We start from the raw sequence: 14332 nt of genomic DNA, 5'->3' as shown, positions 1-14332 counted from the left end.
TTAACTATAAATCTTTTACATTGCTAAATAGATTTGTATAATATTAATGAAATGTGATTTAGTATTAGATTTTTTTAATATTCGAGAGGGTGGTAGTTTTTAATTTTAAATATATTTTAAAAATGTATTTCACTTTAAAAATCAAGTAAATTAATTTTTAATACTTTATAATAATTTTAATATATTTATAAATAAAAAATACTTTTAAAAAATATTATATACCACAGCATCACATTCAATAAATACTTGCAACACAATCACCGAGTATAATGAGTTCATGGCTACCGTGAATACTTGTCATGATAATAAGTATATCAATTTCCATTAATTAGAATATTTTAAAATGGTGATATCCTTGGTGTTAGGGGGTATATCCGTCCCAGCGTCTAAAGGCGGTGGGAAACGTGGGCATTCTAGGAAAGTTATTCAAAATTCAAAAGGGCAAGATTCTTAGTGATCTTAAAGCTGGGTATATCGAGCCATAAAGTAGCCGTTCTGTAAACATCAAAGAACGACCATGCCCTCGCCAGATTCATTTAACACGGGCGATATTAGTAAATTAACAGGAAATGAACGTGCAACGAGGGCAGTCTAGTCATTTTTCGAAAATTGAGGGTAATACAGACTTTTGGCGAGTTAATAATCCTGGGACAAATGTCAGTTTGTTTTGTCCGAAATCTCTCTTTAGTGGGACCTACACAGTCGCTGCCCGCCACTGACAAGGGTATTGATTCATTCTTCCGCAATCCATAGGAAGACCCCCTCGTGACGTGGCATTGACAGAATGGTGGATAGTCTCTGTAGATTCCATGTTCAATCTTCTCTCTCTCTTTCTGGAAAATTAGATATATTTATTATTCAGAAATTGAAGGGAAAAAAACAAGGAACAAAAAATAATTAAGGTCGTTGACATGCTATTCCTTCGTTCAGAAGAAAAAAAAGTAAGAGAGAAGGGGAAAAAATTCAATACAACATTCTACAAAATTGCCCTAAGCATGTGATGTACACGGAAGCATAAAATAACAGCAATTCCATAAAGACAGAAAATAAATTGGTTTAGCGTTAGAATACAAAAAAAACTTTAAAAATTTATTTTATTTTTGAAACAATAATATAACCAGGTGTGTTTTCTAAAAAGACTTCCAGTGTTCTTTATAGGTTAAAAAAACCGTTTATTTAAACTAAGAAACAAATTCAAAACTCAGCAGGGGAAATTAATGCAAAACTTGAAAATAAATGATAAATCTCAAAATACCTAATAAAAATAATAAAATTAACTTAAATAACAACTTATAAGTTTAATTTGGAGAGATGAAATGATTTGATGAGTTACTTTTAACAAGAAAACAACTTGTAGGATATCATGCAAAAATACAAGCTTGATGAAATGATTTGGCCGTTTAAAGTCACTATCATATTTTGGTGTAAATAGACCTAATCTTGAGCCTTACAATGTCCCAATAGTTCATGAAAGCACGTGCTAAACCTTTTACATGGCCTAATTTGAGCAAATCTTTATATAATTGCTTAGAATCTCGAATATCTACAATTATAACCACATCATCATGATAGTCTAGCTAAATTTATATTTATTAAATTTGAATCAACTCAATAAATTAATTTAAAAAATTATAATTCGAAATCTAATCTAAATTGAGTTTTAAGTTAAATTTAAAAAAACAAAAACAATGATAATTTGCTTGCCACTTAGTTAGCTTGATTGTATTTTTCATGTTTTTTTTCAAATGTTATCTTACTGGGAAAATGAGTTAATTGTAATTTATTTTTTATAATTTATCAAAACTAATTGATTGGTTCTCATGGTTTTAAAAATTATATATTTTATGCCTATGTTTCGGGTCCATTTATAATGTAATTTGTTTTATCTATTTTATGTTTTTTAACTATTTTTTTATTTTTCTAGAAAAAGGAAAAATAAAAAAGATAATATGGAAAAAACAATAAGAAAAGAATACATTTTGTTGAATCAGATACTAAATAAAATATATTCAACAGTATTTAAAAAATATTAATTAATTTTTTAAATTTGAAGGATTTTTTAATTTATTCTAAAAAAAAATCATAATTTATTTTTTAAAAATTGAATCTTTGACAGATGATGGAAGGATTGGCCTGTGAGATTCAATATCGGCTTGTTAGTGGTAACGCAGACCCCGTTTGTTTGCAGGAAAGTAGTTTTTTTTTGGAAAGTGAATTCCGGGGAAAGTGAATTCCGGGAAAGTATTTTCCGATGTTTGGTAGTGTAATGGAAAATAAGTTGGAAAACACTTTCCAGTGTTTGGTTATGTTATGGAAAATGAGCTGGAAAATAACTTATTAATGTTTTATTTTTTCAAGTTTATTAAAATAATAAGGAACAAATCTTACAAATTAAAAAGTTGAATGAGAATTAAATTGAAAAAAAATATAATTTCATAAATTATCTCAAATAAAATAAATAATAATCAAAATAATAGAGATCAAATCTAAAAAATTAAAAAAAATAAAAGGTGAAGAAATTAAAATAATAATAATTAACATTTCATAAATTATTTCAAATAAAATAAGTAAAAATCAAAAGAATGAGGACCAAATTTGATAGATAAAAAATTTCAATAAAAAAATGATAAGGAAAAAGCAAATAGCAATTATAAAAATAAGGACCAAAATTAATATAAAAATTAAATTTTAAGAGATGAAATTGAAAAATAAATATTCAAAACAAATTATATATAGCAATCAAAAGTTTGAGGATCAAATTTGATATAATCAGCAAATAATGACATTTCTAAATTTTTCACAACTTCCGGAAAGTGTTTTCCGCCCAAATTTTTCAGGAAAACACTTTCCTGAAAACCAAGCCAAATTTTCCTTTAACTGGAAAGTGTTTTCCGTTGACCAACTTTTCCAATGGCAAACAAACACAGGAAAGTTTGGAAAGTGGTTTCCCGGAAACCACTTTCCGGAAAACAAACACAGCCAAAAAGGAAAACACTTTCCTAGAAATCAAACCAAATTTTTCTTTGACTGGAAAGTGTTTTTCGTTGACTGAAAAGTGTTTCCGTTGACCGGAAAGTGTTTTCTGTTGACCAACTTTCCTAATGGCAAACAAACACAGGAAAGTTTGGAAAGTGGTTTCCCGGAAAATGAATTCCGGGAAACAAACATGGCCTTAGATATTTTGAACTGAAGAAGGCCTGTTCAGCATAGCTAGTGGACAGTAAGACTCATGCCAAGGCCCATTTCACGCAGCAGCATTGCAAGCCCATTTTGTTTGTGTTCCACAAAACAGGACAAAAATCTCCAATGTTGAATGTTAAAGAAAAAAAAAAAACCCCTCTGATCTTGTTTTCTGAGAAAGATTGGAAAAACAAAATTCATGTGTTTAATAATGAGATTGGAATTATCATTTTAAAATATTTTTTTATCACAAAAAATAAAATTTTAAATGATTTTTGATAGTTTTGATAAGAGGAAGGGTGTTTTTTTTTTTTTATCAAAATGGTTTTATTCTAAAAAAAATATTAGATAATTTTCTATGGTTCTAATAGGATGATATAATTTGATTCTAATATGATGATATTTTTAAGGTATTTTTTTTTCAAAATATTTTTCATCTAAAAAAACATCAATTGGTTTTTTATAATTTTGATAGATTTCTTAGATTTGTTTTTATATATAATTTTAACACGAGGGTGTTCTTATATTAGAATATTTTGATATAAGAATTTTTTTATTGTATTTTTTATTTTTATTATGTCAATACACTTGAAAAATACTTTAAAAAAATCAATTCAATAAGTTTTTCCAAACAATAAATATTTTAAAAATATCTTAAACATAATATTAAACCTTAATCTTAACCTCAATCACTAGTCCAAAGATTAAAAAAAAAAAAAAAACCCACTATCCATTAAGTAAATCCAACATAGAATTCACGATGAAACCACAAAACAAGATAATGGATTAGTTTAAAGGATTCCACAACTGCTTACACATTAAATTACAAATCAAAAACATTTCGAATTAGTTTACTTTAATATTTAGTTTGGTCCATTTCATTTTCTCTCAAAGCTTTACCTCTTTTTCCATAATTTTTTAATTTTTATGTAGAAACTTTCCCAATTCCATAAGCCTACACTACACACTCATCTCTCTCACTTCACCCTGATGACATGAAATTTGTTCTTGTCCAAAATAATAGAATGGATAATTTTAATCATAGATTAATTAAAAATAACAAATTTTAATATTTTATAAGAAATGACAGAGATGTACAAGCTTTGCCGGACATTCCTATAACTTGTTTCGATGTTGCCAAGTGTTCTAATCTAATATATAATAATTGTAAATTAATACGACTAATTTGGCCTTATATAGGTAGATGTAGATGTCATTAACATCAAAGATTTGAATGGTTTAGAGCAATGACAATTTTTTATTAATAAGAAAATTAATTTAATTTTAGCAACATCTAGATGGACTTAATGGTCATTTACAAGTTCAACATCTTTTTTTTTTTTTTTTAAATAAAACATTACGAGATAAAAAGAATTTTATAAGTTTAAGATGATAGTAAGCTAGTTCAAATCCAATAAAAAAATTATTTAATCCAAAAGTTTTATGTCCACGTTTAATTACCGAGTTCTTTAAAAACAACCTATTCACATATGATTAACTCTATTCACCAAAAAAAAATCTTACATTGTAGTTGTTAACATAAACAAACAAACAATATTCTTATATATATATAAATATGAAAATAAAAAGGGTAATTTTATTTTTACATCCATTTTTTATAATAATAAAAAATACATGATGACAATTGATTTAGCAAAACTAAGATTCACAAGTATCTAAATCTACATTTGTATATTTAACATAATATTTTTTTTATATCCTATAAGAATTTTAAAATTAAACGTGATTGAATTAAAGCAGTATCAAAATAGATAATCTCATGAGAATCATTGTGTATCTTAACTGACATGTAAGTATGTGATCGTTAATAGGATCTCGAGTTAGTGAATTTTTTTCCTCGTTGTTTGGTTCTTAAAAATAGCTGTTTACTGTGAGTGGTGTAAATGTATCCATGATATATATATATATATATATATATATATATATATATATAGAGAGAGAGAGAGAGAGAGAGAGAGAGAGAGAGAGAGAGAGAGAGAGAGAGAGAGAGAGAGAGAGAGAGAGAGAGAGAGATCCAAATTTATTCTTTCATTTTTATTATATTTTGCATGTTTTGTCATGGTTCTGAATGTTGATCTCTTCAAGGGCCAAGGATAGTAGCTGGATTTGGTTGTGCGGCAATTCCATCCTCTCTTCCCTCCACGCTGATCCAGGCTTGAGTCCACTTCCCCCCTTTTCTTGTCCTTGTAGGCCTAAAAGACTCTCTCTTCACAAGGAAAGTGCCCACTAAAACCAAAGAAATTGGCATTTCCCATCAAGCCTTTGTCTTCTTGGAAAATAAGAGATTATTAGGAATTTGACCAAGAACGACACTTACAGTAAGTTGCAGATACGGTGAACTTTTAAGTTTTTGAAAAAAAAAAGAAAAGGAAATTAAATTGCCAAGTCCATGATTAGTGGCAAATTCAGGCAGTGGTCTCATCCAGGGGCGGAACTAGGCGAGGCAAACAGGGCCCGGCCCTACAAAACATTTTAATTTTTTTTATTTAATATTTTTTTAATTTAAATAAATAAACTTTTTAATAATATATATTATTATATTAATTTTAGCCTCCCCTGTGAAATGCACCGAACTCCGCCCCTGGTCTCATCTTTTCTACTTCTTGCATGTACTGCATGGTGTATGGATTCCTTTGTTTATACAGTGAAATGTGGTTTTATTCTAATTATAAATTTAAAAATATTTAGTTAATTAATATATATCATAGTTTTGTATGAATTTCGTTAAAAACCTCTCTTAAAATATTAATTAAGAAAAAGCTATAGTTTATAGTTTTTTTTTAATCTAATTTTTTGAAATTATAATCACAAAAACTACTACAATGCTACACATTAATTGTAGAACTTGATAAATGATGGTCAATTCATGATAAGAAAATTTCAATTTATCTAATTATTCCAACTATATTAAACAAAATTACCATTAAATTATATTTTTTACTAATTTTATTATATTGAAATTAGATTTACAATTCAAGATTAGTTAAATAAAAACTATCTATTATTCAAAATCTGATACCATATTCAAAAAAAAAATTTACTTTAAAAGTTTAATCTATTAAATAAATAATTACGATAATTCGGATTTTAAAATTTTTTCTTTTTGTAACTTACAAAATATCTTTACTATGAATACAATTGCACTCCTAAATAAAAAAGCGTCCCCTTTCTTTTTAGAAAAACAAATATGGAAACCAAGCAGCCAATAGCCAACTGGCGAAGAAGAGAGCGGGAGGGCGGCCGTTGAAACAGTTACGATATTGAAAAGCCTGTCTACCTCGCGCCTGCAAAAACCACCTCAACATAGTTTTGCCTTATTTATGTTGTCCCTATAATTTTCAAGTTTCATCAAACCAAATTCTCTACTTTAAATTTGTTCAAATCAATCCCTCTTCCATCCCATTAAATTGTTACTAGAGCTCTTTTATCTATATTTGTCGAGACCAGTTTGACTCGATAAATTAACCCAGAATCTAACACTAATTTAAAAGTTAAATCAAGTAAGGAGTTGATTCAATTAAACTCGATCAGCTAAATCAAAACCTAATCAACCTAGCTTATCTTAATCCAAACCAAATCATATCAATTGTGAGATATATAAAAAAATAAATAAAAACAACGGTGTTTAAAGTTTTTATTTAAAAATTAATTAAAAAAATTAATTAAATTAATGTTTAAGAATTAATCTAATGATACAAGATTTTATTAAGTCAGAATCTAAATTAGATTCGACAACTTTGCTTTTATCAACTTCATTGCAAAGTGAACTTCGGAAGAATAACAAGATTAGCAAGATAATATGAAATTGTCTAAATTTAAAGTAGAAGGTCTGATTTGAATAGATGTACAAAGTAAAGTGACCACTCATGATTTTAGCCTTTTTGTATATTAGGTAGTTCATAATAGAAGAAACCACCTTGAATCAGTCTTGTAACATATAGAACTCACATTACATTGATCACATGTATATATTTATGGGATTGAATCACAAACCTCCATTTCACAAGGAACAACAACTTTCACATTTGTCGTCTTGCATTTGTCATTCTTCAGCCTTGCTTCTTTCCCTTGTTGCCTATTGCAATGACCCCTCCAAGCTCCATGTTTATTTTTTTTCCTTGTTTTTTCCTTGCTATTGCTGTCCTTTATATTAGGCAATCCAGAAACTCTTCATGGCTTTTGCTTGTCAAGCATCTTCTTTATCTCCCCTTTTTTTCTCCCCCCAAGATTCCCCAATATTCTTGCAATATTCCACTCATTTCTCAGTTATCATCGTAAAGTGATTGAGCCTGGATTTTAATTCTTGATAGAAATGTTGTGCTTCTAGATTTCGAGCAAGTTGGATTTTGGAGGTAAGATAAACACTGATTTTTTTCTTTTCTTTTGATATCTGTGATGGACTCTACTTTGTTTTCTATCCCTTTTTTTTCTTCTATGAAGTTCTGTGCAGGGAGGGGATCATATTATCAAGAAAATGGCAACATCTTTGGAGGAGCTTCTTGCAAAGGAAGGGTTTAGAGGAGGGAGATCAGGGACAAGGGCAAGACCTTCATTCAAAGCAGAAGCTGCAAGTATGCCTCGTTACCCTTTTGGTGACCAAGGCAAAAGAGACTCTCCATCTGGTCCATCTATGCGGAGAATCAAGACCGAAAGGACAAGGTCTGATGTCACTCGGTATACCTTGAGAGGTGAATCACCAGGAAGTAATAGTAGTTTGAGTAGGAGACCTAGGGATGACTTGGTTAAACGAGAAAAATTAGATTCAAGATTGAAGGCAGAACATCGCGGCAGAGGTTCGAAAGATGTGAAGGAAGATAAGACCCTGAAAGTTGAAACATTGGAAGATGTCAAGGGTAGTGAGATTGTTGAGGTTGGTGTAGAAGAAAATGAGACGTTTAAGGATATACACTCTGATATAGCATATTATTCAGAGAGAACTGAACGATCATCGAAAGGTAATGGGAGCAAGGAGAGGCAGAGAGAGGGGAAAGGAAAGGATAAGAAAGTTCCTGAGAGGCATCACAGCATTTCTAATGAAAATTTGGAAAAACACTCAGAATTTAGCAATGACAACAGGAGAAGTGTGGACCAGTCTGAGGCGGTTTATGAAAGTTCGGTTAGAGGCTCAAAGATTGGCAATGGCTTTGAAGATGATCAGAGACCAAAGAATCAGAAAAGGGCACCAGCAGTTCCTGAAATTGCTCTTGATGAAGTTGCTGTTAAAGCTGTAATCTCCATCTTAAATGGCTATATCAAGCGTTTTTTCAAAGATGCAGAATTCCGAACCACGCTTCGCCAGAATTGTTTCTCTTCACTTGCTTCTATCGAAATAGAAGAAGGCAACAGCATTGAGATCAAGGCCAAGGCCAATCTTGAACAAGCTATTGAAACAGTGGAAAAGGCTGTTGAGGCAGCTGCAGGGACAAAGGATTTGAAAACAGCTGCTTTGCTACTTAGTGTGATCACAAGTTTGAACTCAAATGATCTGAAAGATGACTACACATCAGGAACTCCAAATTCTAGGTTGTCAGCTTGTGCTCACATCTACCTTAGTGTGATATACAAGCTACGAAAGAAGGATAAGGTTTCAGCTAAGCATCTTTTGCAAGTGTTCTGTGATTCTCCTTTTCTGGCAAGAACACTTCTGTTGTCTGAACTGTGGGACTATCTATTCTTCCCTCATCTTTCGCATTTGAAGACTTGGTACAAAAAAGAGGCAGATCCTTTATTCAACACGGCAAGCAAGATTACGAAACTTAAGTTTCTTGACAAAGTTTATAATGAAGTTCTGGATTCTTGTACTTACCAATTTGCAGTTTACTACAAGGATTGGCTCGCAGAGGGGGTGGAAGCTCCTTCTATTCCTTCAGTCAACATCCCTTTCATTTCACAGCAGGGAGGCACGCAAGATCATTCTTCAGGACCAGCTAGTCCGGCTGCTCCTTTCTTACCCCAGCCAATGGTGAGTAAGAAATTATACGATGCTGTATTTGGCCATTCAAGTAAACCTAGAGTTTATGATGCTGAAGAAAATTGGAAGGCAGATAACTTCAATAATGGTGCAAACAGCTCTGGTTCATCTCCTATTCAAGTCAAACAAACACTGACAAGCTCTTCCGAAATGGTCAAATATCCTGGTCAAGATATAGAAAACCATTCCCCTGAGAATTTACATGATAACACGTCCATTCTTGTGAGTATTTTCGTGCGATTTTCCGTATCTCTATAACGTTTCCTTACATGATTTATTTTAATTATTTGCTTTGTTAGTCACTTCAATTCAATTTTATGAGTTGCATATATCTAACATATTTGGATGGTATTTATTGATAATTAACATTTGGATGAGAAAATGGTAGTCCTTAAATTTATTCCTCTCACCTTCTCTCTGCAATTTTTTTTTCATGCTCTCAAGAATTTTAACATTTCTGCAGGATAATGGGCTCTTATCAGCGTCTGACGAAGAATGGAAGCTGGTTAATGTGAGTGTTTCACCAGACACAGATCTGAAAGATGACAATCGCAAATCCAGTGCAGGGCAAGTATCTGCTGGAGACACTCATATGCTAAATTCATCTTCACATACAAAAGAAAATGAGCTAACCCTCAAGACCCTAGCAAAATCTGTTTTCAAAATTCAACGAACTGAGGATTCTGGTGATCTCACTGTTTCAGACCTTTTACATCCCAAAAAGGTGTGATCTCACTTTTCTTGGCAAAATATACTGAATTCCTGACTGTTCTGCATTTTACTATGTGCCTACAAATTTCTCTAATAGTTTCTTTGACTATCATGTTAAGTGCAGGCAATCAACGCAAGCGCTTCTATCGAAGGTGAGTCAGAACATCTTAAGATTAATTCTCCCTTTACAAAATGTTGATTGAATGCTCATATTGCACTCTCCCAGTGCAGGGTTAAATGGAAGTCATGAATCTTTTGATGAAGGATCCATTTTTGAAAGCATTCCACAGGACTTTGTTTGCCCTCTCACTAGACAGTTGTTTGAGGATCCAGTGACACTGGAGACTGGTCAAACCTTTGAGAGAGAAGCCATCAGGAAATGGTTTAATCAGGGAAACAGAACATGTCCCTTAACAGGAAAAACTTTAGAATGTCCAACTATACCACTCACCAACTTTATTTTGAAGCGTATGATCGATAGTTGGAAGTTGGAGCGATGTAATCACCTATTGTCTTTTGCATCTCAAATATTCAAGAACTCTGAGGCATATGATTCAAGACAAAGGAATGAAGATGCTTTATTCATACTTGAGAAGCTTCTTGCTTCTTCCAGTAGGGAGGAAAGATTAACAAATGCCAAACACCTCATTTCTCTTGGAGTCCTGGAATTTCTTATTAAAAGGTTTGAATTTGGTAGTTTGGAAGAGAAAACTCTGGTTGCAGCTCTCTTATCATGTTGTATTGAGGCAGAGTCAAGCTGCAGAAACCATATAGCTATAAAGATTGATAAACAATGTCTCTTCGAGTTACTCCACGGCAACCAATCTAAGTCTGCAAGAAATGTTGTAGGTCTGTTGATTGAGTTAGTTTGTCTGAGCAGGTTGGTAATGATTTCTACTTGAGCTGCCTTTTTCACTTCCTGTGCTACTTTGCGCAGTTTAAACATTTGTAGATGAACTATGGAAGTGATGAAGAGACAATCTTTCCCTTCTTTGTTTTTTTCTTTTGATTTGTGCATGTGTGTGTACTTGTGCATTTGCAATTATCTGAGTAATTTTTCAATGAAGGGGAAAGTGGGTTTCTATACATATTTTATGACCTGGTTTGCCATTGATTTTTTTTTTGAATCATCTGCTCCTTCTTTAATCTTGGTTATTAGCAAGATCAAAGACATTTAACAGATATTATTTACAGGAGGAAAGGGGTTACACAATTTATAAGTGGCTTACCTAGTGAGACAATAGTGCATGCGATGGACATTCTACTCGTCTATCTTCAGAGTTCTCCAGCTGAGGAACCCTTGGTGGCTGTTCTGATCTTACACTTGGATCTTCTGGTGTGCTCCTCGAACCCTTTCCTCCATCCGGACAGCCACTTCAGAACTTTGACTATGTTTTTACTGATGATTTTATTTTTGCAGGTTGAACCTCGGAAGTATAGCATCTACAGAAAGGAAGCCGTTGATGCCATTTCAATGGCCTTGGAAAGTAGCTTAACTGATGAGAAGGTCCGGGAACAGTCTTGCAGAGCACTTAATGTCTTGGGGGGGATTTTTTCTGCTTCTGGGAACTCATCAACAGAAAGTTGGATCCTAAAGCAAGCAGGGTTTGATAAAAATCATGAAGTAAATTCTCGAGAAGATAATTTACTTCTCGATGATCCTCTTTCGCCGGTACGTTGGTTCTCCTGAATGATCTTCTTATATTGATTATATATTCGGTATCTGAGTTTATTAAGTTTAGTACAAACACGAAGTTTTTGATGTTATTTATAGTTGTTTTTATTTATTATGAAAAACAGGAAGATGAAGAAGAGTCCAGTGAAGAATGGTTGAGGAACTTGTCAGAATCATTGCTTGCTAATGGCAAAATGTCAATTTTAGAGACCATATCAAAGTGTTTAAGTTCAGGAATCTTGGATTTAGTGAGGGCATGCCTAACCACAATTGCATGGTTAAGCTGTGGAATCTCTTTGCTACCGGATTCGGAGCTCCAGCTCTTTGGCTTCCCCACTCTCATCTCTGGGCTCAAGGAAATCTTGGAAGATGATGAGCAGATTGAGCACCAAGTTCTTGCTTCAATGTCCTTGTTAAATCTCAGTAAAAATCCAGGTCAGTAACTTTCCTTTGGATATTTTATCCATTCCATCGATATGGTAAACTATGAGGCTATCATTTACAAGCTTAAAAGTTGCTCCCTAAAGTTCAAAGCCCTGGAAGAAGTTACTGATATTTTCCACTTCCAGTGTTTCTTTTTGGATTCTCAGGCATATCATGACAGATGATGCTCCATCACCTTGTGATTTCCTGTTCTTAGAATAGTGAGTTTAAGTATGATATAACATGCTTTTTTCTGCTGCAGAATGCGGGAGTCTGCTAATGATAATTGCAGAAGAAATTTCGGTTCCACTACAAAGCCTAGCTGAAGTAACATGGACAGCAAAAGAGCTACATGCCATCATTTCTGGAGAAGATCCTTAGCTTGTTAGGAAAAAAATCCATCCACTTTCATCAAAATTTCACAATTTTTCCGGCTTTCGAATTCCTTATTCGCATACACGTCAGAAACTTCAGTGGTTAGTAGCAACATTCTGGTCTCCACTTAGTTGCTGATAGTTGAGCACCGAAGCAAGAAAACTTGTCAAAGGGTCAGATACTCTGATTGTTGTCATCAAAACCTGGAGGGAGCTGGCAGAGCATCATACCGAGAAAACCTCAAGGCAAGCCAATGCCATTTTAAACAGTCAAGTTATCAGAAGCCAAAAACCTTTCTGTCTTATGAATGCTTGGCATGAATTCATCCCCTGTAAATATATTCTGAACCTGCTTCATTTCTGATACAGCCATTTAAACTTGGAGAGTTCACATTGTTCTCTTGTTTCCAAAGGGATTGAAGGTTCAGGAACTGTGACTTGCCTACTTCTCTCTTAAATATAAAAAGACTGATCACATGATGCTAACACTAGCTCTTCAATATTGGGGGACATTGTTCGATACTTGATATAAAATAATTCTGATGTCTGGTCTTGGTATGTATTACTCAGTTCTCAAAAAATCTCAGTGATTATTCTTTGAGCAAACTTCAAATTAGCCCTCAAACTATAATACAAAGAGGCTAATACAGTTCTCAAAGTTTTTTTTTTAAATCTCAATTGTGTCTCAAAAGATTTTCAAAACTTTTCAAACTAAAGTCTTCACATATTCTCAAGAAAATATTGAGTTTTATATATCTTGAGATCTAGTGATAAAGTCTGAACCGGTTCAATATATCAACACAAAGCCTAATTAACTATGGACTTAAACCGGTTTAGGTTGAAAAAATAAAATCTTAGATTAATCTATTGATTTGATCAAAACCAAATTCTCAACTCGTTGATTCTCGCAACCTAGACGTTTGCTGCAGTCAGCTCCCATATCAAGTCTTCCCATACATAGAGGCAGTAAAGTGGAATGTGATTGACAATACCATTTCCAACACTGTGGTTACCAAAATAAAAGGAAGTATCATTAGTGACAGAATTAGAACTACCTTTGTCGCTAAATTCCGGAAAAATTCGACCGCTAAATTAGTTTCATTAGTAATTAGCGACGAACAGAATAGTGGTGGAACTTAAAAACGGTAATTCCGCCAGAAATTTTTTAATTTATATTTTTTAATTACAAAAATAAAAAATAATTTCCGTCAGAAAATCTCTTTACAATGAACAAAATATATATGAAGGATTTAGTGCACTGTAAGAATTAATCAATCTCGGAAACAATCAAAATTGACATCCAATTTTTTTTTTAGAATTAAATAATTGTTTAAAGACTTTAACTAATATCATTTCTTTGTCTATATATACATATAAATTTTTTTTTATGGATTGATTAGAAATATATATTAATCCAAATTAATTTCAACAACTTTTTTTAAAAAAACTAGTTGCTAATAATTCATTAATTACCTTTTTATATATTTTTTGTTTGGTAGAAATATGATAATTAATAATAATTTAAATTGCACAGAATCATTATATATAATAACTGAATTTTAAACTATCCCTAAGGTATATATTATTTTATTCTCAAAGGAATTGACCTCTAAAATTGTAAACCGTGCTGCTATTGTTGATTATAGCTATATATGTTTTGAGCCTATTATAAATCTAACTCATCAAATTTATAATTTAATTTACAAAAATAAAATATAGAATCTAATTTTTAAGACATACATTTAAAAATTTTGGCACCAAAATTCCAGTATGTTCATTGATAAACATCAAAATTAATCATCACCAATTTATTTTATCCTTGAAATTTTAAATTGCTTAATAAACATTCATCTTTCAAAATGATAAATGAAAATCCAAAGTTTATTTTTTGAATTCAAAGGAGTACAGAACACTATTGCATTCCATATATATAAATATATTGCTTTAGAAAGCTGACTTTTTTGGTGAAGGCTTACA

General features: G+C 31.9%; 1 protein-coding gene across 2 annotated transcripts; it reads left to right on the top strand.

Annotated features, from left to right (window-relative positions):
• The first annotated feature begins 7153 nt into the window (after positions 1 to 7153).
• On the top strand, positions 7154 to 12841 carry LOC7463607 (putative E3 ubiquitin-protein ligase LIN-2). 2 transcript variants are annotated; one of them, XM_024596977.2, is made up of 9 exons: positions 7154 to 7553; positions 7642 to 9394; positions 9636 to 9896; positions 10008 to 10035; positions 10115 to 10763; positions 11078 to 11219; positions 11304 to 11555; positions 11684 to 11993; positions 12244 to 12841. In XM_024596977.2, the coding sequence occupies exons 2-9, from the start codon at positions 7676 to 7678 to the stop codon at positions 12360 to 12362; spliced, it is 3480 nt and encodes a 1159-aa protein (XP_024452745.2). In that variant the 5' UTR covers positions 7154 to 7553; positions 7642 to 7675; the 3' UTR covers positions 12363 to 12841. The 2 variants fall into 2 exon arrangements, with proteins under 2 accessions (XP_024452745.2, XP_024452746.2); XM_024596978.2 differs by having other exon boundaries at positions 7154 to 9394.
• Positions 12842 to 14332: the final 1491 nt, after the last annotated feature.

The sequence above is a fragment of the Populus trichocarpa genome, chromosome 3, assembly GCF_000002775.5.
Source record: "Populus trichocarpa isolate Nisqually-1 chromosome 3, P.trichocarpa_v4.1, whole genome shotgun sequence".
NCBI classification, from domain to species: Eukaryota; Viridiplantae; Streptophyta; class Magnoliopsida; order Malpighiales; family Salicaceae; genus Populus; species Populus trichocarpa.
Note: the sequence above shows the minus strand (reverse complement) of the source record. Positions and strands in the feature narration are given on the sequence as shown.